Source organism: Symphodus melops (genome assembly GCF_947650265.1).
Source record: "Symphodus melops genome assembly, chromosome: 5".
Classification (NCBI taxonomy): Eukaryota; Metazoa; Chordata; class Actinopteri; order Labriformes; family Labridae; genus Symphodus; species Symphodus melops.
The window spans coordinates 7738265-7766042 of NC_136695.1; the positions used below are offsets into that span (position 1 = coordinate 7738265).

General features: G+C 44.0%; 1 protein-coding gene across 2 annotated transcripts in view; it reads left to right on the forward strand.

The window, feature by feature from the left end:
- Positions 1-27778, forward strand: part of LOC306823530 (protein spire homolog 1-like) — a 205229-nt gene that overhangs the window by 154834 nt on the left and 22617 nt on the right. Inside the window, exons 8-12 of one of the 2 annotated variants that reach the window (XM_079343118.1) lie at positions 7835-7964; positions 15471-15521; positions 16790-16953; positions 17037-17130; positions 18779-18921. In XM_079343118.1, coding sequence (XP_079199244.1) covers positions 7835-7964; positions 15471-15521; positions 16790-16953; positions 17037-17130; positions 18779-18921 — 582 coding nt within the window. The remainder of the gene's footprint in view (positions 1-7834; positions 7965-15470; positions 15522-16789; positions 16954-17036; positions 17131-18778; positions 18922-27778) is intronic. The other variant, XM_079343119.1, reaches the window with a different exon arrangement.

The following is a 27778-nucleotide window of genomic DNA, read 5'->3' on the forward strand; positions in this document are numbered from 1 at the left end:
GTATACACAAACAACAATGGCGTGGTAAGGACGGAGACCTACCGCCAGCAGCTCGATGTCTTTGCTGCACGTTGCCTCCTTCACAGTAACATGTCCATGGTGGCACCATCTGGTGTTAATAAACAGCATGAGTCCTCCTCCTTTCCGTTTGCCGCTGCGTTTCGTGTCTCTGTCCGCTCTCACTGTAGTGAAGCCCGGTAGATCCATGTTAGTGTCCGGGGTGTTTTGGGTCAGCCAGGTTTCTGTGAGGCACATTAAACTGCACTCTCTAAATGTCCGGTTGTTCCTTACAAGAGCAGCCAGCTCGTCTGTCTTGTTGGTTAGACAGTTTACATTCCCCATAACTATGACCGGAACCGAGGGCTTGTCAAGTCAAGTCAAGTCAAGTTTATTTATATAGCACTGTTCAGACACAAGGCAATTCACAGTGCTATACAGACATAGAAACAGAAAAACATTAAAACAGAGCTTAAGGAAAGAATGCAAAATACATCATTAAAAGACGGGGATGAAAGTGAAAATACTCGATAAAGGAACAACTGTTAAAACTATCAAAGAAGGAAGAATGTGTTGCAGTAAGGCAGACAGTATATTTCTAATTGAAAGCCTGAGCGAATAACAAAGTTTTAAGGCCTGATTTAAAGGAGTTGAGTGTGGCAGCAGTCCTCAGTTGTTCAGGGAGTTTGTTCCACAGTTGAGGAGCGTAGTGACTAAACGCTGCTTCACCTTGTTTGGTTCTGACTCTGGGAACACTGAGTAAACTTCTTCCTGAGGACCTGAGCGGTCTGGATGTTTTATATTCTACAAGTAGATCTGACATGTACTTAGGGCCAAGACCATTTAATGCTTTATAGACCAGTAGTAAGATTTTAAAGTCGATCCTCTGACACACAGGCAGCCAGTGCAGTGATTGAAGCACAGATGTAATGTGCTCCACCCTCTTTGTGTTGGTGAGGACTCTGGCTGCTGCGTTCTGGATCAGCTGCAGCTGTCGGACAGATTTTTTACTAAGGCCTGAAAACACACCGTTACAATAATCCAGCCTACTGAAAATAAAAGCATGAACAAGTTTTTCTGAATCTTGTTTGGTCAGAAAACCCTTGATTCTTGCAATATTTTTCAAATGGTAATAAGCTGATTGTACCTCCATCGCTTAGCCGCTAGCCTAGCCTTTAGCTTAGCGCCGGCTCTACAGCCTCTCTACCGCCGCCTCAGCTCCTCAGGTATCGGGTGAACGATGCCGGCTTGTCCCGCTGTCCGGAGTGAGAGCAGCTTCTCCCTTGAATAAGCAAGTTCTCCGTTGCTATTTCCACGAAAACACGAAAAAGTATCCATAGTTAGCACAGAGCCAAAACAAACGAATAACATATTAAGACGAGTACGACAGGGACGGAGCTACTGAACGTGCGGCCACTCGCGTCGGCGCACAGGTGAGACATCTTGAACACAGGTGAGACATCTTAATAATAATAACATGTCCAAAAAGGAGAAGTAAGAAGTATAAACTTATTTGTTCTTCTCCTTTCACAATATTAATCACATATTGCTGTCATTTCAATTTGATAACATAATAAAGTGTAGGCTGTTTCCGAGATTTTTTTTTTTTTTTTTTTACAGTACAACTTTTATTGTAAGCTTCCTTCTTCCTCTCTGTATTTTCTAAAAATTTATACCTGTATTTGAACTGAGTCAGGCTTATACATTGCCTCTCCTCCACACTCATAGAGCTTCAAGTCTTACCCCCAGGATTGAAATACAAAGACTTTTCATGGTGATACATGTTATATTCCAACTGTATTGTCTTGGAACAATGATGAGGACTCCACTTGTTATGACTTTATCCCTTTATTTATTTCAACACTAAACATACGTGGCTTGTGTGGTAGCCTACTTCCAGTTATAACCCATTACCAACCGAATACCCTGCGGCTCTCACTACTACAGTAGCCTTGGTAGCTCAAAATACATAACATCTCCTCCCCTCTTATACTTGATGTCATACACAACATAAAATGAGCTGTCTTTCAAAAATAAAAATCATTCACATTTTCTGGAATACACTACTATCACAATATACAGTAACAACAAACCAGCCTAATACCATAACATTTTTTTTGCTTTAACACAATTAACAAACATTGGTATAACTGTAACTCAGGGATGAGGGTAGACTGCCTCGATCCCTTAACTGATCCCAAGGGGTTTATTCTGCCCCTGATGGTTTGAGATAGTTACTAAACTATTCTTCTCTGAAGTGTGCAGGGGGCCGCCGTTGTCTTCTAGGATACCTGTGCTCGACACGAACATCATTCTCATTGTTCTCTGAGGGTATAAGATCTTTTGGACCCGAATGGACAGATGCCTCAGTTCCCTCTGGGGTCACATTTGCAGCTGGAACCACTGTCCCTGGTGTTGGGTGTAGTGCTTGGGTGTGGACTGGTCCAGTCTGAGCAATGATGGTAGCAGGAACCCATTTAAGTTCTCCACTGTAGTTCCTTGCTACAAGAACTAGTCTCTCCTGGTGTGAAGACTCTGTTCTTCGCTTGTCTTTCTCTGCTTAGTATCTGTTTCTCCTGTTGGCCTCAGACAATGTTGTTTACTTTTGAGGGCTTCAACAGATCAAAGGATGTCTGCAGGTCTCTCTTTAACATTAGGCTTGCAGGGGATACCTTCGTAGTTCTGTGAGGGGTGCTTCCGTTGGTGGAGGGTTCCTTGTCCCTGTGAGGATTTTAGAGCATGTTTGAGTGTCTGAACGAATCTTTCAGCAGGGTCGTTGGTGGCTGGATGATAAGGAGCTGAGGTGATATGCTGCACTCCATTGGCCTGTAGAAATGTGGACATTTCTTGTGATACAAGTTGGGGCCCATTGTCTGAAACTAGCTGGGCTGAAGATCCAAACTGACATAACATTTCTCCTAGATTTTCGATGGTTCTTTCTGTTGTGGTCGATCTCATTTTAGCCACCTCAGGTGCCTTACTGTGAGCATCGATAGCAACCAAGAACATCCTATCTTCCACTGGCCTTGCGAAATTGATGTGGACACGTTGCCATGGCGCCTGAGGAAACTCCCACGGGTGCAGGGCGGCTAATGGCGGGTTGTTTCTAGTTTTGTGGCCAGGGGGACAAAATGTGCCTATTCTCTCTATTTGTTTGTCCATGCCTGGCCACCAAAAGTAGGTTCTTGCAATTTCTTTCATCTTGAGAATTCCACTATGGCCTGCATGAAGCTGTTGAAATATTCTTGTTCGCAGTGACTGTTGAACTATCACTCGCCTTCCCCATAGTAGACATCCTGACTGGACTGAGAGTTCCAATCTCCTTCTAAGGTAAGGTTTCAGACGCATAGTGTTACCAGCAGGTTGACCTTTGACAATAATGTCCATGACCTTGGAGAGCTTTAGGTCGTTGCGTCTCTTTTTTGATCTGTGCAGCTGAAACAGGTGCTTTTCCCATCTCCCTGAAGTAGAAAATGTCAATCGTGTTAGGTTCAGTCTAGATAAACCGTCAGCATTGCAGTGCAAGTCTGACTTATGGTATTTAATATCGTAGGATATCTGTAGTCTCGATGCAGCGAGAGATGGTATCCCGGGGTGGGGTCCCAAGATTGTTGTGAGGGGTCGATAATCTGTCAAAAGAGTGAACTTCCTCTTGTACAGATACTGGTGGAATTTTCTCACCCCGAAAACAATACTCAGTACCTCCCTTTCCAACTGAGTATAAAGACTGCCTTATTTAAGGTCCTAGAGGCAAACGCAATGGGCCTTTCCACACCGTTTGGCAGTATGTGAGAGATCACTGCCCCCACTCCATATGGAGGTGGATCATATATCACAAGCAAGCTGAAGTGGAAGTGATGTATTGAAGTGCGTTAGGACCTTTGAGGTAGTCAGGGCAACCTTAGCTGGCTGACATTTTGCGGGGGCGGTGCTTAAACAATTGCTGTGATTTTGGATGGTGCTGTATGAAGCCCCTTGGCATCAATAACGTGCCCGAGGTATTTCACAGATGCCTTAAAAAAGTCTAACTTTTCCCTACGCACTCTCAGTCCGTACTCACTCAGCCTTTTTCGGAGTAGCATCCAGGTTGCGTAAGTGCTCTTCATTGTTTGCTCCCGTGCACAGGATATCTTCTAAATAGCACTGATTCCCCCATTTTTCTTCTGCACAGTCACTAGTTGTTACAGGCTTCAGCACTCCATTGTTGACCATGGCCTCTAAATCAGCTTCCACCTTTGGTTTGATGGCATACGGCACTGGTCTGGCTCTTAAGAAAACAGGTTTAGTACCAGGTTTCACATGTAACTTCACTGTAATGTTTTCCATGCAGCCAAGCTCATCACGAAAGACTTCTTTATGCTTTTGCAGTATAGTCTCGAGCTGTGTGGAATTGTCTGTCATTTTTCTGACCTCTTGCCAGTTCAGATGGATTGTGTGTCACCACTTTCAACCCATTATGGCAGCAAAGTTACCTTCAGTAATGTAGACTTGGAGCCTCACGGTTTGATCATTGCACTGCACCAGTGTATCTGTCATCCCTTTTATTTTAAAACAGTGTCTGATGGACGTAGTGGAAGGTGTCTTATATATTTCTTCCAAGTTTTGTATGACACTAATGATGCTCTCGATCCTGTGTCTATTTGCATCTTGAAGGAATGTCCCTCCAACTTTGCTTTGGTTCAGAAACCATCTGAATTCTCATCCACAGTCATCACTCGTAATGTGTTTACTGAGACAAACAGGTCCCCCTCCGAAGAATCACTGTCACTCTCCTTTGTATTTTTGACTGTGTACTTGTCTATTTTTCTTGAAAGGTGAATTCTTGTTTTTATTTCCAACCTTTAGGCTTTCCTCTTTGATCATTTTACTCCAGCATGCTCGCTCCACATGACCCTTTTTCCCCGCATTTACGGCAATCCATATCCTTGCACCAGCATGCCGATGTAAGATGGCCAGATTTACCACAGCGATAGCATGGCCCTTGATCCTGACTGTTGCTGTTGAGTTTGTGAATCGTCCCTGGCGCATGATGCAGCTGTTGGGCCTCTTTTCAAGGATTCAAGGATTCATGGTTGTTTATTGTCAAATATGCTCCATGTTAAACATACAGCACAGATGAAATTGCAATCCCCCCAGTGCAAAAAAAGAGCACTAAAACCTAGCAATAAAAACAATACTATAAAACAAATAACTTAGCTAAAGACATTTGGACAACAAATAACGAACGACAGACAATCGACAGACAAGGGCACTTGTGAGTAATTCACCATGAGGTAGTAGTGTGTAGATAAATTAAAGTATTTACAATATAAACAGAGTGCAGATTAAGCTAAAAAGTGAGGTAGTGCGTTGAAAGGTAGCAAATGGTGCAAATAGAAAAAACAGTAAAACGGCTGTGCAGAGTTTTTAGGGTGCGTGAATTAGTGGAGGACGCGGGGGTGGAGGTGGAGGGGGGTGAAGACAGATGCAGTAGGGGTGGACTGTGGCAGGGTGCAGGGGGGGGGCAAAGGGGGAAGGAGGCAGAGGGGGTGAGGAGGCAGAGGGGGTGAGGAGGCAGAGAGGGGGGGAGGCAGAGGGTGGGAGGAGGGCTGGGGGGACGAATGGGGGGGAGAGCAGGGAGGGAGTTAAGTCTCCTGACAGCCTGGTGGAGAAGACTGTTCTTGAGCCTGCTGGTTCGGGCACGGAGACTCTGCAGTCTCCTCCCAGATGGCAGCAGGCTGAGGAGGCTGTGAGACGGGGGGGTGGGGTCACCTGCAATCCTGGTGGCTTTGCGGGTGAGACGTGTGTTGTAGATGTCCAGAAGGGGGGGAAGAGAGACACCAATGATCTTCTCAGCTGCTCTCACGATGCGCTGCAGAAACTTAAGGCAGGACACGGTGCAGGCGCCGTACCACACGGTGATGCAGTTGGACAGGATGCTCTCAATGGTGCCTCTGTAGAATGTGTGCATGATGGAGGATGGGGCTCTCGCTCTCCTCAGTTTGCGGAGGAAGTAAAGGCGCTGGTGAGCTTTTTTGGCCAGTGATGCAGAGTTCAGGCTCCAGGACAGGTCTTCAGAGATGTGCACACCCAGGAACTTGGTGCTGCTCACCCTCTCCACTGCAGCACCGTCGATGGTCAGAGGAGCATGCTGGGTGTGCGTTCTCCTGAAGTCCACAACAATCTCCTTCGTCTTCTCCACGTTCAGATGGAGATTATTGTCCTTGCACCACAAGGCCAGTCTGCTCACCTCACTCCTGTAGATTGACTCATCGTTGTTGTTGATGAGACCCACCACAGTCGTGTCGTCCGCAAACTTAACGAAGAGGTTGGAGCTGGAAGATGGGGTGCAGTCATGGGTCAGCAGAGTGAAGAGGAGGGGGCTCAGCACACATCCTTGGGGGGCCCCCGTGTTCATCATGATGGTGCTGGAGGTGTTTCTGCCGACCCGGACTGCCTGTGGTCTCCCTGTCAGGAAGTCCAGCAGCCAGTTGCACATGGAGGTGCTTAGGCCCAGGTTGTCCAGTTTGTGGATGAGCTGCTGCGGGATGATGGTGTTGAATGCTGAGCTGAAGTCGATGAACAGCATTCTGACGTGGGCGTCCTTGGTCTCCAGGTGGGTGAGGGCTGAGTGGAGGGCAGTGGAGATGGCGTCGTCGGTCGATCGGTTAGGCCGATATGCAAACTGGTAGGGGTCCAGGGTGGAGGGGAGGGCAGACTTGATGTGCTGCATGACCAGCCGCTCGAAGCACTTCATGAGGATGGGGGTAAGCGCGACCGGGCGGTAGTCATTGTAGCAGGATGGAGACGGCTTCTTGGGGACCGGGATGATGGTGGTGGCTTTGAAGCATGTGGGGACAACAGCTTGGCTCAGTGAAGTGTTGAAGATGTCGGTGAGGACATCTGTGAGCTCCTCAGCACAGTCTCTCAGGACACGACCTGGGATGTTGTCAGGACCTGGCGCTTTCCGTGCATTTGATCTCTTGAGGGATCGTTTCACGCTATCCCTGGAAAGCGTCAGTACCTGGTCGCCAGGAGAAAGTGGCGTCTTCTGTGCTGGGGTGCTGTTGTCTGCCTCAAAACGAGCAAAGAAGTTGTTGAGGTTGTTTAGCAGAGAGGTGGAGCTGTCACAGGTCTGCGGAGGGGGCTTGTAGTCCGTGATGGTCTGGATCCCCCGCCACAGGTTCCTGGTGTCTCTGCTGTCGGTGAAACGGTCTGCGATCCTCCTGGAGTATTTCCTCTTGGCCAATCTGATGCCTCGTGACAGGTTGGCTCTGGCAGTCCTTAGGCCCACCGCGTCCCAGCTCTGAAGGCAGTGTTCCTGGCCTTCAGGAGCCTATGGACTTCACCCGTCAGCCATGGCTTCTGATTGGCCCGAATGGTGAAGGACTTGGTGACCGTGACATCGTCCATGCACTTTTCCATGTAGGACGTGACGGTCTCTGTATACTCCTGGAGGTCGGTGATGTTGTTGTTAGTGGCCGCCTGTTTAAACATGTGCCAGTCAGTGGTGGAGAAGCAGTCCTAGAGTGCTTCTGTGGACCCCTCAGGCCACACCCGTACCTGCTTCCTAACTGGTTTGGTGACTTTAACCAGTGGCCTGTATGCTGGCATTAGCATAACAGTGGAGTGGTCTGAGTCTGCTGCTCACTGATGTGCTTGTGGAGTTCATTCAGAGCCTCACTCCTGCTGTTGGTGGAGCCAGGAGGGATGTATATTGCTACCATAAACAAAACAAACACGTCAAAAAAGATCCGCCTACAACAATTAGTAATTTTGTATTCTTTCAACTCCACTTTCTTTCTTGTCATTATCTTAATTTGACCGTCACATATCACCTTTCTTCAACTTCTGGTAGGTATCAGCTCGTAAATTGAAGCCACAGAGTCAACCTCCGCCAACACTGCATGAGCGGATCCTGGAGGAAATCAAGGCAGAGAGAAAACTAAGACCAGTATCGCCTGATGAGATTCGCAAGAGCAAGTTGGGTAGGAAAACACAGCTTTATTCTTTTGCAAATACTGATTATCATTAAACATTGGTGTTTCGTATCAGTATGCAAATATAATTAAAATCAATGTGTATGTTTTAATTTGGTCCATTCTCTGGTTCTCAGCTTTGAAAAACAAATGTACTGTCCCAATAAGGTAGGAATTTAAGGGATAACAATCTTGAGACACTTTACAAAAATCTGGTAAAACACCTTACTCTTTATTATTACAAAAGACCAGGCACCATATTCATTGTTATGTTACAGAAAGCAGGTAAAGACCTTACTTATTGCTATATAACAAAAAAGCGTAATCCATCATGAGCACTTAAGAAACATTTAGCAAAAGTTACAGTGGCAAGAAAAAAACTGCCTTTGAACAGGTAGAAATCTGGGGCACATCCAGGCTCATGTGGGGGGAGGGAGGAGGGGGCAGTTGGCTCAGGCAGGCCTTCTACCAAATATCCTGAGGAACTCAAGAGAACTCAAGAGCTCCCAGGAAAAGATGTGGTTAGTAACTGTGATTTGTATTCATACAGTATTTTGGTAATGCACAGACATACAGAGAGAGGGAGAGATAAGATTTCTGTTACCCTGGTAGTCTTAACCCTATAGCAGCACAACCAGGAGCTTTTCTATACCTGCACCAGCCCCAACTATAAGATTTACATTTTAAACCTATTCTTAAATGTACAGTGTCTGTATCCCGGACCCTGACTGGTCGATGATTTCATAGGAGAGGGGCCTAATAAATAAGGGCTCTACCTCCCGTAATACTATAGGTACCACAAGCAGGCCTGCATTCTGGGAGCGTGATGTTCTTGAAGCGTTAGGTTGCATGAAGGCTGATATTGAATCAAAAAGCAGCTGAAATAGCTTCTTTACATTTAGCTACAGCACTATCAGATAAACTTCTAGAGAGCACATTTTTATTTCTAAGTTAAGTTAAGTGGAGTTCGTTCTGGTAATAAAAAGTCAAATGTTATTCGGAAATGATCTGAAGAGGGTTTATGGGAAATCTTTTAAGTTATTGACTTTGATGCTATAAGCTAGAACAAGGTCCAGGGTGTGGCTAAAGGAGGAGTGGGCATGTTTTTACACTGGTTAAAGCCAATAGAGTCTAATAATGACATGAAAGCTGTGCTAAGGCTATCATCAACACCCACATAGACATTGAAGTCACCTACAACAATTATTTTATCAGTACTAAGGACTACATTTTAGAGAAATTCTGCCAATTTCGAGAGACATTCAGAATATGGGCCAGGAGGGCAGTAAACTACAGCAAATAGAAGTGGCTGAAAGGTTGTTGAGACTGCATTTGAAAGACTAAGAACAAGGCTTTTAAAAGAAGTATAATTCAGCTTGGGTTAGGGTTAGTTAGAAGACTATACATAGCTGCTACTCCTCCACCTCAGCCAGTGTCTCGAGGTAGATGACATGAGTTTTACTGTAATATGACTGGGGGGCAGGGCCATCCCTCCCTGTATGTGGAACACGTGCTTGCATAGGGTATAATAGTTAGTGAGGGCTCTCATGTTTGCATTGTTTTTATTATTATTATGCTTGCAGACAGCGCATGTCAGTTGGAGGAGAGGAAGGAGACCTTTGCTGTCCATCCTGTCATTTGACACTTATGCATGCACGCATAACTGACATCCTCAATCAACTTCTGACTGATCAGAGAGGCAGCCCCAGCAAGTGCTGCAGAGTGAGAAGTGAGGAGATAATGAGTAAAACACATTTCAAGTTTGGAGCCAGTAAGAGGAAAAAAACACAAAAACTTATGCTTTACTTGAAGGTGTTGGGGTTTTCAGAAGCGAATTCTTGACTGACGGTTAGGTTGGGTTTTATAATGTCAAATTTGATTGTCAAAATAAATGTAATAATTAAGTTTCATTAATTATTAATATAAATCAATAATTGTTATTAAACTGAGTTTAATAAGACCTCGGAGCACCACCCTGTAAACAGGGAACTACCAAAATATTACAAATATCAGTCTCAAATTGATTAATTAAATACCAATATCATTAATAATTAATAATCTGTATTTAATTGAAGGTGTGAAATCCGAACACAAAGCCCTTTCACCCAGCCTAAGTCACAATGCAAATACACAGTAATGACAAACAACTGCTCTTTTAATTATAACAGAATTTATTTAACAAAGAAACATCAAGTTAATAATTGAAACTCAATCAAACAAACAACTGTTATAAACTAAACTACAGAGACAAACTTAAACAAGCATGGTGTGTGTGTGTGTGTGTGTGTGTGTGAGAGAGAGAGGAGGAGAGAGAAAACAAGACGGCTGAGGGGGACAAAGCACCATGTGGTCAATCACATGGTCAAGATGGTGGACAGAAAGAAAGGGCCATGTGGTTACCCATCGAAATAGCTGAAGCTCTCTGAGCTGAGTTCAGAAACTATAACTTAAACACCAGAAAGCCAGTGGCCGGACTTTGATTCAACGATACACTGGTCTGTCTGATGATGAAAGTAGTTAACTGAAAGTAAACTAGCATAGCATTAAGTGAAAACACAATGGTGAACACAGCGGTTCAGCACAATGAAACAAATGCAGCAGCTTACAACAGAATGTGACGTATCGTCAACAGTAATGTACAATTATGCCTATTTCTAAAAGCTATTTCTGCCCAGACCAAAATCTCTTACTGTGGATCACTCCTAGTGATTGTTGCAAGGTTCGTTTGGTCTTCACTTTGATGAATGTTCAAATCAGCAGCTCCAGGCAGGTTTCCTTCGTGGCAGATAGGTAGGAGTAGGTAGCAGGATTCAGATATGGGACTTGAGCCTTGCTCTTAATGTCCTTCTGGATTCTGGAGCCGGATTCTTCGTGTCCTTGTGGATTCAGGGATCAGCGGCATTCTTCATCACTCTTGTCCAATTGCGTTTGTCGACGTCTTACAAAAATCCAAGGGGAGAAACTCTTCGCGTTCGAACCAGGTAGTTCTGATCGTGTCCAAAACTCTCAAAAATGTGCCGTGGAAGTAGTCAACTGAAGTCTCTGATGCTTGATTCAGCATGTGAAGATCGACAGAACCTATGCAGCAGTCAAGGAGGAGGGATTTGCAGTCCCTAGAAGCTGTAGTCATCTTGTGAAAAATCCAGAGTAGGCTACCTGCAGTTCCTTGAGGTTAGCCAAGAGAGGAGGGGGTTGACCTCCTTGAATGCTGAGGTCCAGCATTTGAAAGAGTCAGGCATCCTCTAAAGCTGGAAGAATCTAAAGACAGGCTTACTTTGGGCCTCCTCCAATAAGGATAGAGGATTCAGGACCCCCCCATTACTTTTTTCACACCTACATGTTAGGTGCCATGGGGGGGGTGCTCTATGTAAGTTCCATTCTGTTTGTCCCTCCTAAAACTTTACTCAGGCTTTAGAAAGGGGATACAGGCCTGAGTCCTTTGTACAGAACACATGGCTAGCCAGAACCCAACAGTGGGTATGTTGAATACATTTGCAAAGCTTTGTCAGCATAAACTACTCTCCTACACAAGGATAAACCCTGTCTATTCTTTGTGCTTACAAAAGTTTTAGCATGACATCCCGAACAAATACAGACCCATCTCCAACCTCCCCTTTCTCTCAAAACTACTGGAACGTGCCATTGCTTCTCAGCTCAAATTCCACCTCTCTGCCAACTACCTTTATGAATCATTCCAATCTGGTTTCCATCCCCACAGCACCGAAACAGCTGTCCTCAAAATCTCTAACAACCTTCTCCTTTCCTCTGATGCCGGAAACCTAAACAGCGACATTCTACTGGACCAAAGCGCAGCATTTGACACCAATCACTCCATTCTTCTCTCTCACCCCTGAAACCACCTTTAACATCACTGGAACTGCTCTAACCTGACTCAAATCACTTTCAGCTCCTGCAAGCAACATGTCCGATGTGTCCATGGGCAAGACACTTAACCCTGAATTGCTCCCCCTGTTGCGTCAGGGGCGTATGAATGTGTGTGAATGGAATTAGTTATTTGATGGGCCATATAACCAGCCATCAGTGTGAGTGAGTAGGTGTGACCTGCAGTGTATAAGCGCTTTGAGTAGTCAGAAAACTAGAAAAGTGAAAAAACCATTTACCATTCCTCTTTCCCAAGGTGTTCCCCAAGGTTCGGTTCCCTGTCACATTCCCTGGTTGGGGGTTGGTTTGTTTCTGTTTCTTGTATCGTGTCCTGTGTTTGTGTTTTACTTTGTTCTTGTCCTCAGTTTCTGGTCTTGTGCTTTTTGTTCCTTGTTTCCCTCCTGTCTGATTACCTGATGTGGCTCACCTGTGTCTCGTTAACTTCACCTCCCTCTTCTGTCAGGTCTGTTGGCCACATGTCCTTCTCCCCATTGTTTTTCCACTCTGCTGATTACCTGATGTGTCTCACCTGTGTCTTGTTAACTCCACCCCCTTTCAGTATATGTCTGCGTTTTCCCCTCACCCCTTGCCAGTTTGTCTTGTCTTCTTTAGCAGCGATACCAGCACTTTTGTATTGACTTCCTGATTCTGATCCTGATTGTTTTTTGACCCCGAGTTTGCCCGCCGTCTTTGTACCACTGCCTGGAACTACTGACCTTTGTGTATTGAACCCTACCTTTAATAAATGGACTTTGATTCTGCTTCTACCCCAGAGTCGTGCGTTTGGGTCTCCTCCTCTGTTGTGACGCTGCATCCGTGACAGTACGAACTGGCCATTTATGGACCCAGCAGGATTTTTTTCGTTTGACCTGCGTGAGGTTACATATAACCTCAGGTGCATTAAAAATTACTTTAAAATGGCTTGCTGTGAAGAGGAAAGGGAGGCAGCACTTGCTGAGGCTCGAAGGGAGATGAACTCAAGGCCTTGGCTGACTCATGCTCCCCAAATGGACGAGAGTATTTTTTGAGTCAAGCCCTCCACAGCAGCCTAAGCCTCAGTCCTGGCCTCAACTTGACCCTCAGCCTACTGCTCTACTCAAGCCTCAGTTCAGGCTTCAGCCCAAGTTAAGGCCTCAGCCCAGGCTTCAGCCTCCTGGTGCCTCAGAGACTCTGCTTCCTGTCCCTGTTCCGGCAGAGCGCCGTCTGCTTCCTGTCCCTGGTCCGGCAGAGCGCCGTCTGCTTCCTGTTCCGGCAGAGCGCCATCTGCTTCCTGCCCCCGTGCCTGCAGAGCGCTGTCTGCTTCCTGTTCTGGCAGAGCGCCATCTGCTTCCTGCCCCCGTGCCTGCAGAGCGCCGTCTGCCACCAGCTTCGGCAGAGCGTCGTCTGCCACCAGCTTCGGCAGAGCGCTGTCTGCTTCCTGCCCCCGTGCCTGCAGAGCGCCTGCCCTTTACTGGTCGGCCTCCTGGTCATCCCCCAGAACTCTCTCCTGTGTCTGCTCGGCCTCCCGGCTGTCCCCCAGAGCACTCTCCCGTGTCTGCTCGGCCTCCCGGCTGTCCCCCAGAGCTCTCTCCCGTGTCTGCTCGGCCTCCCGGCCAACCCCCAGGACTCTCCCCTGAGTCTGTTCGGCCTCCCGGCCGTCCCCCAGAACTTTCCCCTGTGTTTGTTCGGCCTCCGGGCCATCCACCTGAACGGACTACGGCCTGTATGCCTGAAGGTCCGGAAAGTCCTGTTTTATTTTGTAATATCTTTGTTTTATGTCTTTTCATTGTCAGGTTTTACTTTGTACATGTCCTCAGTGTTCTGGTCTTGTGTTCTTTGTTCCTTGTGTTTCCCGCCTTTGTGATTACCCTGATGTTCCTCACCTGTCTTGTTAGTCTCACCTGTGTCTGATTACCCCTTGTCTTTTTAGCCTGTGTTTTCCTCAGTTCTCTGTCAGTTCATTGTCTGATGTCTTTTGTATGTCGTTGTGTCTTTGGTCGCTTCTTCTCCCTGCTCCCTGTGTTTTCTCCTCCTGGTTTTTGTTTTTTTTGCTTGAGTTGCCTTTCAGAACGTTTTCGATTTCTGTTATTTAAGTAAGTTTTGGTTTTTGCGTTTCGTTAATAGATTATTATTCTGCGATTGGGTCCTCTCTCTCCTGTTTCCTACCTGCTACCTCGTGACACATTCTCCCACTTGGTCACATCATTGGCCTCCATGGACTCCAGTTTCACTGCTTTGCAGACAACATCCAGCTCCACATCGCCACGAAAGCCATCACTCCTGCCACTCACTCAATCCTCACTAACTACATCACAGAAATAAAAACCTGGCTCCAAACCAACTTTATCAGACTCAACTGCGACAAATGAAAAGTCATCATCATCATCGGCCCCAAAATCCACCATCAACCCTCTCCTTGGACAAACACATCGCCAAAACATCTCCACCTCCGGCCATCCCTCTTATTTACAGTTGTTGAGACCCTCACCCACACATTCATCACTTCCAAACTAGACGACTGCAACAGTCTCCTCTACAGATCATCATCAAAATCAATAAGGAAACTTCAACACATTCAGAATTCTGCTGCCTGTCTCCTCACACACCCGTACCAGAGACCACATCACCCCTGTCCTTCACAACCTCCACTGGCTCCCCATCCCCAAGCATATCCACTTCAAACTCCTAGTCCTTATCTACAAAGCCCTCCATAACCTGGCTCTCCCTTACCTGTCTGAGCTCCTCCACTGGCACACCCACACCCTCTGGTGATGCAAACCTTTAGGATAAACTATTGATCCTTGGGGGACAGGGCCTTCTCCGTTTCATTTCCCACCCTCTGGAACTCGCTCCCAAAAAACATTTAAGACTCCCACACGTACCTCCTTTAAGAATTCTCTAAAAACTCATCTCTTTAACACTACCAACAATAACTTACTCCCATCCTTCCCCCTTACATTGATTGTCTTTTGTTTTGGTTATCGGTTGTTTGTTTTTTTTATTGTCAAAGCATCTTTGAGTATTTTGAAAAGCGCTTTATAAAACAAATTTATTATTATTAAAAATGTTAATGCTTAAGTTTATTATCAAATGTTTGGTTTTGATTTGATTGTTTGGTTTACTTTTTTCAAACCCCTAAAAATAACCTTTGAACATAGACACATAGACACATAGAATTGTAGGAAAAAAACCGGAGGGTCGCCGGCTCAAGTACCGTTTCGGACCAAATATGAACATTTGTTTGGTATCTGGAGAGGTGCCAAAGCACTTCCTGAGCACTGCCAGTATGCCCCTGAGCAAAGCACTAAATCCCCCCCCCCCAGCTCTTGAGCGCTAACCAGGGGCAGAGCTGCCCATGGGATCCTGTTTGCTTGTGTGTCTGTTGTTTACACCAGAGTGTAAACACCTGATTTCCCCTCGGGGATCAATATACTTGATACAGTAAAATAAATAAATAATAAAGCTATGGGGCTCCACATATGAATAAACTGGGTTGAGATAGGATGGTTCTACTGAGAAACTCGATGAATAATCTTGCCTTCAAAATGACGGGAAAAAAAGCATTCATTGTTTTATGTAGTTGAAGTTAACAGCTGACGTACAATATGGTGGAATATTCTTCTCTATCCTAATGTAAGAGGTTTTCCCTTTTAGGTTTTGGCAAAACTTGCAGTACCCCAAAGGATTTGTTCCGTGTTGGATTAGGTAAAGTATGAGCATTGTTGAGTTTTGGGCAGCCTTTTCCCACAACTAACCAAAAGACACTGTCTTTCTGCATCCCTGACTCTCAACTAATATCACCTTGGAGGATTTTAATACTAGGGCCTGGCCAAGACATACTGTTGGTAGATGCAGTGCTCCATAGTGCAATTATGGCTGACTGTGTTATAAATGTCTAAAGTCTAGTAATATATTTTCTTTGGAATGTTCCCGTACATAAACGTATCCTAGGTGTTACACTCTCATTTGGTGGGCCATTTTAGCATTAAATATGTTTAATTTGTTAGAGATGACATGATCCACAATTAAATAGTGAGCAGTCCCCACTCTTGCCTTCTAGTTCATTAAAAGGAAACAACATCAACATGTCCCCTCCAAAAAAGATTTTATCAGCTGTAGCTGACTTTTGCTGCATCCTGTGTTCCCTTTTCCTGCTCTCTTCTTCTTCCACTCTAAGAATCCTCTTTTTCACCATTGAGGGTTTTTAAATTAAGAATGCATTTATGACAAAGAGCTGGTATACATTATCCTGCTGCATTCTCGCCAGCTCACTCACAGCTGCAGAAAAAATACAAGGGGGCTGGCAGAAGTACCTTGTTACTTTGGGGTAATTTGGGAATTTGGTTTCAAGGATGTAGTTTTCCCAATTGTATACTGTAAAAAGGAATCAATTGTTGGTATTTCAGGAATATATACTTAAGGAGACATCCATTCTCTGTGAGTACCCCCAGTTTGCTTCTCTGCTTCTTCTTCGACCAATTTAACTAATCTCTCCTGTCCAATGTAACCCTCATATAGGTCTCAAAGGTTTTCCATAGGATGTACATTGCTGGTTCAGTAATGTGCTATAATGGCTGGTCTTAGATTAGATAGATTGAGAAGATTTTTGAGCAACATATCTTACAAAGCTACTTAATAGGTGTCCCAGACTGACATAAATAGTGATGATAGTACAATAGATCACCTTTGGTCTGAAATAAATGTTGGCTTGCATTTTGTTTTGATAATGAGTTACTTTTTCAATATGGTCTTACTTTTTTCAAAATTAAAAGAAACTATTTTTCTTTACATTTCATAGGACTCATCTGTAAACGCATTGTAATATGAAAGCTATTTATTTCCTAATTTTGGGGTGCAGGACTGTTCTAAACACATAACCCAGAATGCAAGAGTTCATGTTGGAAGTGTTTTGATATTTATCCTAAAAGTTCCTATTTTTGTTAGGTAACAATATTTTGTTTGGCTCTTTACAGATAAGTTTAGTCCATACATGATCCGGCGGGTGTCCAGCTCTCTGTCTCTGACTGATGGATCAACATCTGTCAGGGTTGAACCCTCAGGATCTCAGTCTGTACCACAGAGGAAGAGGCTCCTTAAGGCTCCAAGTCTTGCTGACCTGGACAGCTCTGACTCTGATGTCAGTATCAATTTGTGTTTCAATCTTTCAAAATTACATCTGGCATGAGTGGACCAAATAACTCTAACTAATTATTTACCCAGGATGAGATGGTTGGGAAGCGCTCAGCCAGCAGCTCCAGCGTTGCTACATCCATGATGGATGACACATCCCCAGAATCTGTGTTGGGAAAGAAGAGTCAGTAATTTTTCTTATCTATCTCTTTCACAACGTAATCTACTCCTATCCTCAGTGTTGGGCACAGTAATAGTTAGTCTTCAATAAATTAAGCTTCTTGACAATGATGCTACTTCCAGGAGTACAGTAAGCTACAGTACCACAAAATCAACAGCTTGCTAGCTATTTTCAATTTTTACATTTAATGTTATTTCATTATAATTATTATATTTAAAAATATGTATATTATTTTAGTACTATTCTGTTTGAGGCTTCTCAGCGTTAACAAGTTCAAAACAATTAATTACAAGGGATCTATTATGCCGATCCATATTTAAATAGATTTAAAGAAATTTACGATGTTGGCAGTCCAACCTCAGCACTGTTTTTTAAACGCAAGATACACGGTTGTTGCAGGCCTATTCCCCATACATGGTTTCCTGCTGCTCTTAATGAGATATTACAGAAACTTTGTAAGACTATGCTAGAACCTGATGTCAGGTTCTGCAGACAGATTAGAGCCATGCATAGGGCAAAAGTTGTAGACTGCCTTTTTAAGGACACACTCACCTGGAAGCTCACTTAAATTTCTCAGCAACTGCAAACAGACCTGGCCTTTTGGAGGAAAGTGGGGCTTTAATGAGTCAGAAACTGGAATTAACTGTTTCAGGCACAGGCTAAAGTGAGGGATTTTACTGACATTTATTAGATGGATAGAGAAGATTTTTGAGCAACATATCTTACAAAGTTACTTAATAGGTGTCCCAGACTGACATAATTAATGATGACAGTACAATAGATCACCTTTGGTCTGAAATAAATGTTGGCTTGCATTTTGTTTTGATAATGAGTTACTTTTTCAATATGGTCTTACTTTTTTCAAATTTAGAAGAAAATTATTTTTTTAAATATATTTCATAGGACTCATCTGTATAAGCTTTATCTAAATACATTTCAAGCAAATAACTTTGGCCAGTTACTGTAAATGTACCTCTTTTCCTAGGACAGTAATTTAACAACTGTTGTAGTTGATAACAAATTAACATTTGTTTGAGATTTAAAATATAAATCATTTAAACGTCCCATATTATGCTTTATCTGATTTTGTATGCCTCTTTAGTGTGTTTCTGGGTGTCTTGTGCATGTTTAGGCACATTTATTTGCAAACATACAGCGGAAAGGCTACTTCTCCTACGTCCTGTTGGTAGTCGCAGTAGCTACATGAAACGCAACTCTAGTTAACTCACTTCCGGTTTTTAGGCCTAATTCCTGTGCCAGTCTATTGGCTCGCATTTTCTACTCCTCCTTAGAATGCGTTGTTTCATTTCAACTTTGAAATTTAAAAATGTACCTTTGTGTACACTAGCACACTACTTGATCAATAATACAGCTAAGCTACTGAAAAGTTATTTGATTCAAAAATCAATGCTACCAACAATCTTCAAAATAAAATTGTCGTTAAATTACTAACACCCACTATGTGTACTGCCCAACACGGCATATCCAACTGTTAATAGACTGTGAGAATTGTATCCTGAGATTTTGCTGTCTTTTGTGGTGTTTAAATTCTTAATTTCTTAATCACTGAATTGACTGATCAGTTCAGTATTTTCAGTTAAGCTGCCTTGGTTTTTCTCCTTTAACTTTCTTCTATCCTTATGAACATTAGCTCCCCCCATGTTCCTGCCCATCTCCTCTACTCCCCAGCCAGAAAGGCGTCAGACCCACCAGAGAAGACACTCCATTGAGAAAGAAACTCCCACCAATGTTCGACATTTTCAGCCGCCCTCCAAACAGAACTCCAAATCCCTGGTTAGTCTGATATATTTTCAAAAACTCTTTAACCTTGGTAGAAAAAAGGTACTGAGACTCTTCCTTTTTTGTGATCCTATATTTATTTAAACTGAAATTACCCAAAATAAATAAAATGACACACATACACAACATAAGAAAAACTACAACTAGCTATACATAAGCATGTTGCATGTTACCATATAACAATAAAATAGCCTTTTGTTCAGAAACAAAACAACATACCTTTTGGGCTTATAGTTCAAAGGGGCTATATGTAATTTTCAAATACCAATACCGCATGGCCTTCAGTCGAACAATTTATATATAGCGACAAGTTACATATATATGTAACTTTTTACATTGTTTTTTTTAATTGCTCATTAAGTAAACATTAAACTGATGTGAAAAAGTAAATGTTTACCTGTTTAATGTTTATCTGTGTTGCCTGTTCAAAATTTTCTCTGGGTTGTATTTTCCACGAAAGCTCCAGGCCGCTTCGCTTACAAAAATCAATAGTACAAACTACAAACTCACCGCGCACTCCTGGTCTTCGGCTGCACAGCCAGAGGCCGGCTTCCACACACTTGTAGCCGTCCTAGGAGCTCTCACAGGTGAACAAACTTATCACACACTGCTGCTGTCAGGCAGTGCCTGCTGAGGCTGCCGTTAGTATGCAGAACAAGACACACACAGACTCCTTCACAGATTCTTAAGCCCCGTTTTCACCGAGCGGTTCAGATCGGTTCGTCTCAGTACGCCGCGCATTTTGCAGTGTTTCCATACACTAATCCCGGGAAAGTGTTCCAAATAACTAATCCGTACCATCCTACTTTTTGGGACCCTTCCGTTGGGGTGCCAAGAATATCGAGCCGACCCGAAAAGGTCGAGCTAAACACTGCAGTCCGTCACTTCCTGTGTGACATCGGCAAATGAAACTCTGCCTTGTTTTTGGCGATTTTTTACGTCTGCATTTCTCCTCGCCGCACACAGCCTTCTCTGAAACATAGCTTGATTGTTTTTTTGTAATAAAGAGTCACATGCCAGTGACAGAGTAGATGAACTGCTGGATGTCTTCCATTGTTGGTTTAGATAGATAGATAGATAGATAGATAGATAGATAGATAGATAGATAGATAGATAGATACTTTATTGATCCAGAGGGAATCAATAAATCAATCAATCAATAAATAGGATGGTTTTGTTTGTGTCGTGTTTTTCTCCTTTGTAGAATTTATTAGTGAGCAGTTAGCTGTTAGCGGTTAGCTGCTATCATGTGATGCTATTACGTAGGGGCAACCAACATCCAGCTTACAAACTGGATCAGGCTTAATCGAAACACGTGTATGACCACTTACCTCCTCTTTTAACATTGTTCCAGTAAATATCCTTGGGCGATGTTTCAGGGACAATGTTGATGCACATCTGTGTACGTACAAGCACCTATGATGAGCATACAAAGGAGAGCAAGCAACAGGTTACAGTTTAAATCTTAAACGGGCAACCCAGATAGACAGTAAACATCTATTTCTTCACTTCAGTTAAACATTTACTTATTAATGAGTGATTAAAAAAACAATGTATACATGTAAATAGTTACATATATGTAACTTGTAGCTTTATATAAATTGTTCGCAGTTCACCTGACAGCTATGCAGTATAACTACAAACGCAGTATTTTTGAAAGTTACATATAGCCCATTTCAATCAACCATCCCCACCTCATGATCATAATAATGAGAAAGTGTCTGTATCAGAGTCTTTATCTTCTCCAGAGTCATATCACATAGGTTAGTGCTAGCCTCCTTGACCCCATTTATACGGGCAGTTGCTAGTTCCATGGCAATAACATCAGTATATGTGAGAATCCATTGCGTTTGAGGTTAATTTCAGCACATCGCAATTAGCTTTATGGCTACAATTAGGCCAGCAAAAACAATTGCTTTCTGATATTTGATCATTTTCAATGTAACATCAATACAGGTATGGAAACATCTATGGTTACAGTGAAAATATGGGATAAATGGGCGGTTACCTGCACCAAAAAACAAGTCACAGGTAGACATTCCTAGAATGTGTAAAAAGGTTCTGTTGTCACCCTGAGGACAGAGGGAGCAGAAGGGATCGGCTACTTGGGATCACTCCTGGGGATCGTTGCAAAGTTGGGTTGATCTTCAATCTACTAAATGTTAATAAACAGAATCTCTTCTCTGTTCTGTGGCAGATTAAGAGGGAAAAAGGCAGTCTGATTTGTGACAACAGCGATGCTCTATTGTCTTTTGGGTGCAGGAGATTTCCTTGTGCAACACTCCTGTCCAGTTGTGAAGATAATATAAGAAAAGAAAAGTCTCTTTGCTCGACCGTAAGTTTCTGAATGCGCCAAAACTCTTAAAACATACAGTGGAAGTAGGAAAGGTGGGCCAGATTTGTCTTCTAATGCTGGAAGGCAAGCCTATGAGAGAGAATGAACTATTGGAGACTTGAGCTTTAATAGCCTGGGACTCCCTTCAGTTATCCTCGAGATCACCCCCCCCACACTTAGGTTTGAGGTGCTGCAGGGCATGCTGGGACTAAGTGTTTATGCAGGGTCTTTGTTCATTTCACTCTTGAAGTACTCAACTCACTCCGGAGTCTTTCCAACACATGGCTGAGCACAACATATGTACTGTTAAACCAAGCCTTCTCCCAGTCGATCAAACACACCAAACTGGACAATTTAATCCTACTTCTTCTGCAATAATAATGTTATAAGATTTCACCTGATCTTATTTTCATTTTTTCATATTTATTTATGGGACAATGTATGCAATAACATTCCATCCTTATATGCACTGTGTGCAAGATAGTGTTCATACTGTTTGTACAGACATCTTTAAGTTACAGGCATTTCAACGGTTCCTTTGTTGATGCATATTTTTACGAGCTCTTCAATTGATGCATAATCTTTACTAGCTCTTTGATTGTTTTGATGCATATCTTTTTTTCTAAACTTGTATTTTTTTTTATTTAATTAAAATTTGCACTGTTTTATATCCTGCTTTGCTGCTGTAACACTGTAAATTTCTCCGCCTGCGAGATGAATAAAGAATTATCTTATTGTTGCTGATATTTATATTATCATCCAAAACTTGAAATCTTCTACCTGTCAACTCGATTCCCTACCTACCCATCCCATCCTCATTAATAACCAACAGCATCCAGTCCTCTCTTAGTACTCCTGTTCAATCATCCTTCAAAACAGCTACAATTACTCCGATACTTAAAAAACCTGGCGCTGACCCCAATAACCTTGAGAATTTCCGGCCGATTTTTAATTTAAAAAAAATACTGCACAGTAGTTGCAGCTCAGGTTCACACACACACCGCTGGCAATCACCTGTTTGAAGAAATCCAGTCTTGTTTCCATCCCCTTCAAAGCACTGAGACAGTCCTGGTAAAAATCACAAATTATCTCCTGATGGCAGCTGACTCTGGACTTTTAATAACACTCATCCTGGTAAAATCCTGGTTCTCCCATAACTGTCTTAAACTCAACGGCAACAAAACTGAAGTTGTCCTGGTTCGATCCATATCCACTCTGGCCAAGTCTGAAATCTGTGCAATAACAATTGACGACTCCACAGTCCCTCCCTCACCCCAACTAAATATCCTGGGTGACATCCTCGACAGCACTCTTTCCTTTATTCAAACATCAATAACAACACTTGGTCAGCATATTTCAATCTGCACAACTTCAAACATCTCTTACACTCAACAGCACCGCCATCCTTGTCAATACCCTGGTCACCTCCCGTAAAGACTAATGCAATTATCTCCTCTTTTCCACAACTGAAGCCACTCCATAAACTTGAACTGGTCCAGAACTCAGCTGCCGGGATCATCACTAGAACAAATCACTCATGTCCTCTAACAACTACATTTTTATTTGTATAGTGTCAATTCATAACAAGTGTTATCTCAAGACACTTTACTAAAAAAAGGTAAAAGACCACACTTATTGTTGTAATATAAGGGCCCAGCTTAATCCGTCATAGTGTAGTAAGAAAAAACTTCCCTTTAACAGGCAGAAAACTTCAGTAGACCCGGGCTCATGATGAAACAGCTACTAAATGTGCTTGGCTTGAAAATGGGATATGGGAGATGCGATAAGATGCATGAAGAAGGATAGGATAGGATGTGGGGGAGATTGGCTGGTTTGTATCGTATTGATTTTAAAATTCTCCTTCTCACCTTCAAGGCTTTCCATAATCTTGCACCTTTCCAATCTCCTGCAAACCCTCCCGGACCCTCCATTCTACCTTCTCCATGCTCCTCACCAAACCTTCCTTCTGCCTTTCACCTATAAGGCTCTCGAGCCTTCAGCCCCCAATCTCTGGAACTCTCTCCCACAATCCATTTGTGACATTAAATTTCTCCCCACCTTCACGGCTCAAAACATGCTTTTTTGGATTAGCAGATTGTGTTTGACCATGCACTTCTTGCTGTTTTTGTTTTATGTAGTTGATAAGTTTGATCGTTTCATTTTTACTCTACTGTAAAGGTGACCTTGAGTGGCATGAAAAGCACCCATTAAATATATGGTTATTATGATTATTATTTGTCAAGAAGAGGGTGATCATGGAGGTCACAGCCCTGGGGAACAAGAGCTCCCACAGTCTGACAGGCCAATTTTGTTGTCAATTATCCCTGACGGGTGATGGTTGGGTTGTATCTTTACAGACGGTGTTGGAGTCAAACTATGGGTTTGTTTTGTGTCATTGCATTTTCCTTTGGTTCTGTGTGTTTGCCTTCTTCTAGGCACTATGGGGAGCCTGGGTGGATTCCGTGTTTAAAGCACGGCTCCAGGTGAGATGGGACAAGGGATTGGAAACTGTTTTTCCACCATGTTAGCCTGTCAGAGTTATTACATCCAAAGCAGATTTGTGTTTAATTTATAGATGTAGAAAAAAATGTAATCATGTCAGAAAAGCAAGTATTAATTTCTAACATTCTGAATGAAAGTTTAAAGTAGCCCAAAATCATTTATTTTCTTCAGATGTACTCTGATGTCCCAAGTATATTTTTAGTATACTAGCTGGTTTTAGCACAGAAAAGCCACTGCCTGAATTTTCTTCCATTCCTTGTTACACAAATGCAGCAGGTGTTACTCTGATGCAGTAGGTGGAGTGTAGATCTGGCTCATCAGTTCGGCTACTAAAATGACTTAGCTCAGTGCTGGTAATGCATGTACTGCTTGTACTTTCTGTGGAGCAGCAAGGCATTCAGTTTTTCCTGTTTTATTTGGAAAAGATGGCTCGCTTCAGATTGATCCATATATTTTGGGCAACTTTGTGGATGACACAGTAAACAGTGGATTTTGGCACACAGAAAACCCTGAATAGAACTCTAGGATAGTCCGTGAGCAAGCCACTACACATAGATCAGGATTTCCAGCTCGCTACCCCAGCCATGGTCTTTTTCCTTCTGTAGGAGCTTCTGCAGACCATGCATGGTGCTTCTGCTGAGACGAAAATTCTGCTTTATGTAACACCCCCCTCTCAGGTGCTATCAGGTTACCCAGAAATCCCCGGCAGGGGTCAAATCAATGACCAAACAGAAAAATGAAACTGAGACAAAATTAGAAAAGAAAGGTGCCAAATGTTTATTAACAATAATATAAAATCCCGGTGTCGACATAACAGTTGGTACAATTAATGTGGGGTCCACGGGAGCTGCACTGAGGAAGTGGCAGGTACGACAAAACAAACAAAACCCAAAAGAAGACTAGAAACAAAACTAACCTCAAAACAACACCAAAAACTAACCCACACAGTAAAAACAGCAGAGGGAAATCTGCCCGTCCCTAAAACAGAAATAAAAACATTAGTTTCCCAACCAAACCCCATATACAATGTAAATTAAAACTTACAAAACATGTCGGCTTACCGGTCCTCCCAAACTCAGGACAAACAAAAAAACACAGCCGGCGTGGTCGAGGGTGTGCACCTTCCCTCTCCTCCCAGCTGGAAACCAACACCTCCCTCTCTGTTCCTGCCCCCCCCCCCTTTATACCTAGCAGGAACAGCAGCGTTTCCGGTGCCACCGGCTACATTCCTCCCCCTCCAAGTGCATCGGCGCCCCGACGATGTACTAAAAAATAGAAAACACTGTATATTAAAAACAATTAACTAACTAACTCGTCTCCCGTACTGGTGGCGATGGATTTAACCTCACTGGTTGGGGTAGTCTAAACGGATTGAGATGTTGTCCAGCAGTTCTCCTGGTTGTTCTTTGGGGAGCCACTTCCCCCCCAGAGGATTCGTCCGAATCTGAAGCCTCGGCCCTCTCAGCCTCCCCCACACTGTCACTCTCAGAGTCTGGGGTTTCCTGCTCCTGTTCAATTATATTATGGGCCTCACCACTACCTCGCTCCTCCTCATCTCGTCGCTCATAAATCAGTACTCCTGAAGGTATCACTTCTTCGTCTGAGTCCCAATCTTCTTCCACAGCCTGATCCACTGATAGACATTCATTGCGCTCCCTGTCAATTTGCAAAGTACCAGTCTGTACCTTCCTCAGTTCTGTGCGGTGGACCTGTCGCACTGGCCCATCTTGGTCAATTGGAGCAATGGAATAAACAACCCCCTGTTCTAGAGGCTGTCGAACCACCCGATAAACTGTTGAGTCCCAGGCGTCTTGGATTTTATTACGTCCTTTTACAGAGTGGTTTCTGGTGAAGACAAGGTCACCTTCAGCCAGCAAAGGGTCATTAACTTGACTGAGGTACCTCTGATCCCTCACCCGTCGTCTCTCCATCAACCGCTGCTGTACATGGCGATAAGCTCCCTGCAGGGACTCACTGTGTTCCTGCACCCAGTCTTCCACACTGCCCTGGCCAGTCTCCCCCTCCTCGTTGGCACCCAGTAAAAAGTCTATGGGCAGACGAGGCTCCCGCCCAAACATCAAAAAGTATGGAGTCATTCCTGTGGACTGATGGATGGTCGTGTTATATGCATAGGTTACCTGAGAGAGATGCCGGGGCCACCGCCGTTTCTGGGCAGGAGGCAGAGTACGGAGCAGGTCATGCAGGGTGCGGTTAAAACGTTCACATTGGCTGTTTCCCTGTGGGTGGTATGGGATAGCACGGCTCTTCTGGACGTTGTAAATCTTACATAGTTGCCTGGTGAGGTGGCTCTCGAAGTTCCGCCCTTGGTCCGAGTGAATCCGACACGGAGGTCCAAAACGGTGAAACCAGTGTGTAACCAGCATCTCTGCCACCGTGCTTGCTCTCTGGTCCTTCGTGGGAATGGCCTGGGTATATTTAGAAAAAACATCCGTTACAACAAGCACATTTTCCCGCCCATCTGTAGCAGGCTCTATCACAGTGAAATCTATTGCCAAGATCTCATGGGGGCGGGAGGCATGCAGACTGCCCATAAATGGTTTCACTTTCGGTTGTACCGCCTTGGCCAATACACACCTCTGACAGTCTCTGCACCACTTCTCTACATCCTTCGCCATATTTGGCCAGTAACAACGGGCTCGTACTAGTTGTAAGGTACGTTCAATCCCTTGGTGCCCATGCTTGTCATGGAGGTTGGACAAGATGTTTTGCTTCAGCGATTGTGGCACTAGTAGCTGGTGGATTTCTTTACCTCCATCCGGTGGGTTGACTCGTCGGTACAGCACCAAATCCTTTTCTTCTAAGCGCCCCCACTGGCGAATCAAATCCCTGGTCTCTGCCTTCAGCCCCTCCCTTTCTGCTGGACTTGGGACCCGGGCCTCTTTCCAATGAGCCAATAATGGCCCAATCACCGGGTCAGCCTTCTGTAGCGTATTCAAATCTGTCCTCGAGTAGCCAGGGAGAGCAGAGATTTCACACACAACACCACAATACCTTCCGTCCTGTTCAGTCTCTCCACTAGGCAGCTCCTCGTCCGGCCTGCTTTGGAGTATGTACTGTCGGGAGAGAGCATCTGCATTTCCATTTCTAGAGCCAGGACGATATTTGAGAGTGAGGTTAAAAGAGGCCAGCTGGGAGGCCCAGCGCTGTTCCAGGGCACCAAGTTTTGCTGTTTTCAAATGGCAAAGTGGATTATTATCCGTGTAAACTGTACAATGGGCTCCCAACAAATGCTCTCTAAACTTTTCAGTGACCGCCCACTTAAGGGCAAGGAACTCCAGCTTCATAGAGCTATAGTTTTGCATGTTCCTTTCAGTTGGTCTAAGCCCCCTACTTGCAAAAGCCACTGGCCTGAGTCTCCCTCCCTGCTCTTGAGAGAGCACAGCACCTAACCCGCAATGACTAGCATCAATTTCCAGTACAAAGGGTTTTTGAAAATCTGCATAGGCTAACACTGGTGCTGAAATCAAGGCTTCCCTAACCTCCACAGGTAAAAACTTCACCTCCGTCCGAGCAGCCCCTTCTAAATTATTATACACCAGATGGGCTTTTTCCTTTTCACTCAAGGGTTTAGTGTTCACAAAATTGTCCATCTCGTCGATCCATTCCTCAACGGTGAGAGAGTCTGGTCTGTCCAACTTTCCTGAAAACTTTGGTACCTTGCGGTCCTGTTGTACATAAACCACCTCCCTTCTCTCTCCTCCCGCTGTTGTGGGCCTGACAGGATCAGCACTAGAGGACCCGGCTGCAGTCAGTCCTTTTAGTTGATGCTCCAATTCACGGATTTGGTCCTTCATCTGGTCCACGGTGGGTTCCATTCTGGTCTCGGTATGTAGAGCAGACTTTAATATAACCGTCCCCAGATCCGACCAATCACCGTCTCACTGGTTCCCCCCACTGTTCTTACTGTGCTAATAACAAACGGTGTTGATAAAACAAGAAAGAAAAAATAATAATAATAATAAATAACACGCCGTCCGCCACTTCCTACAATAT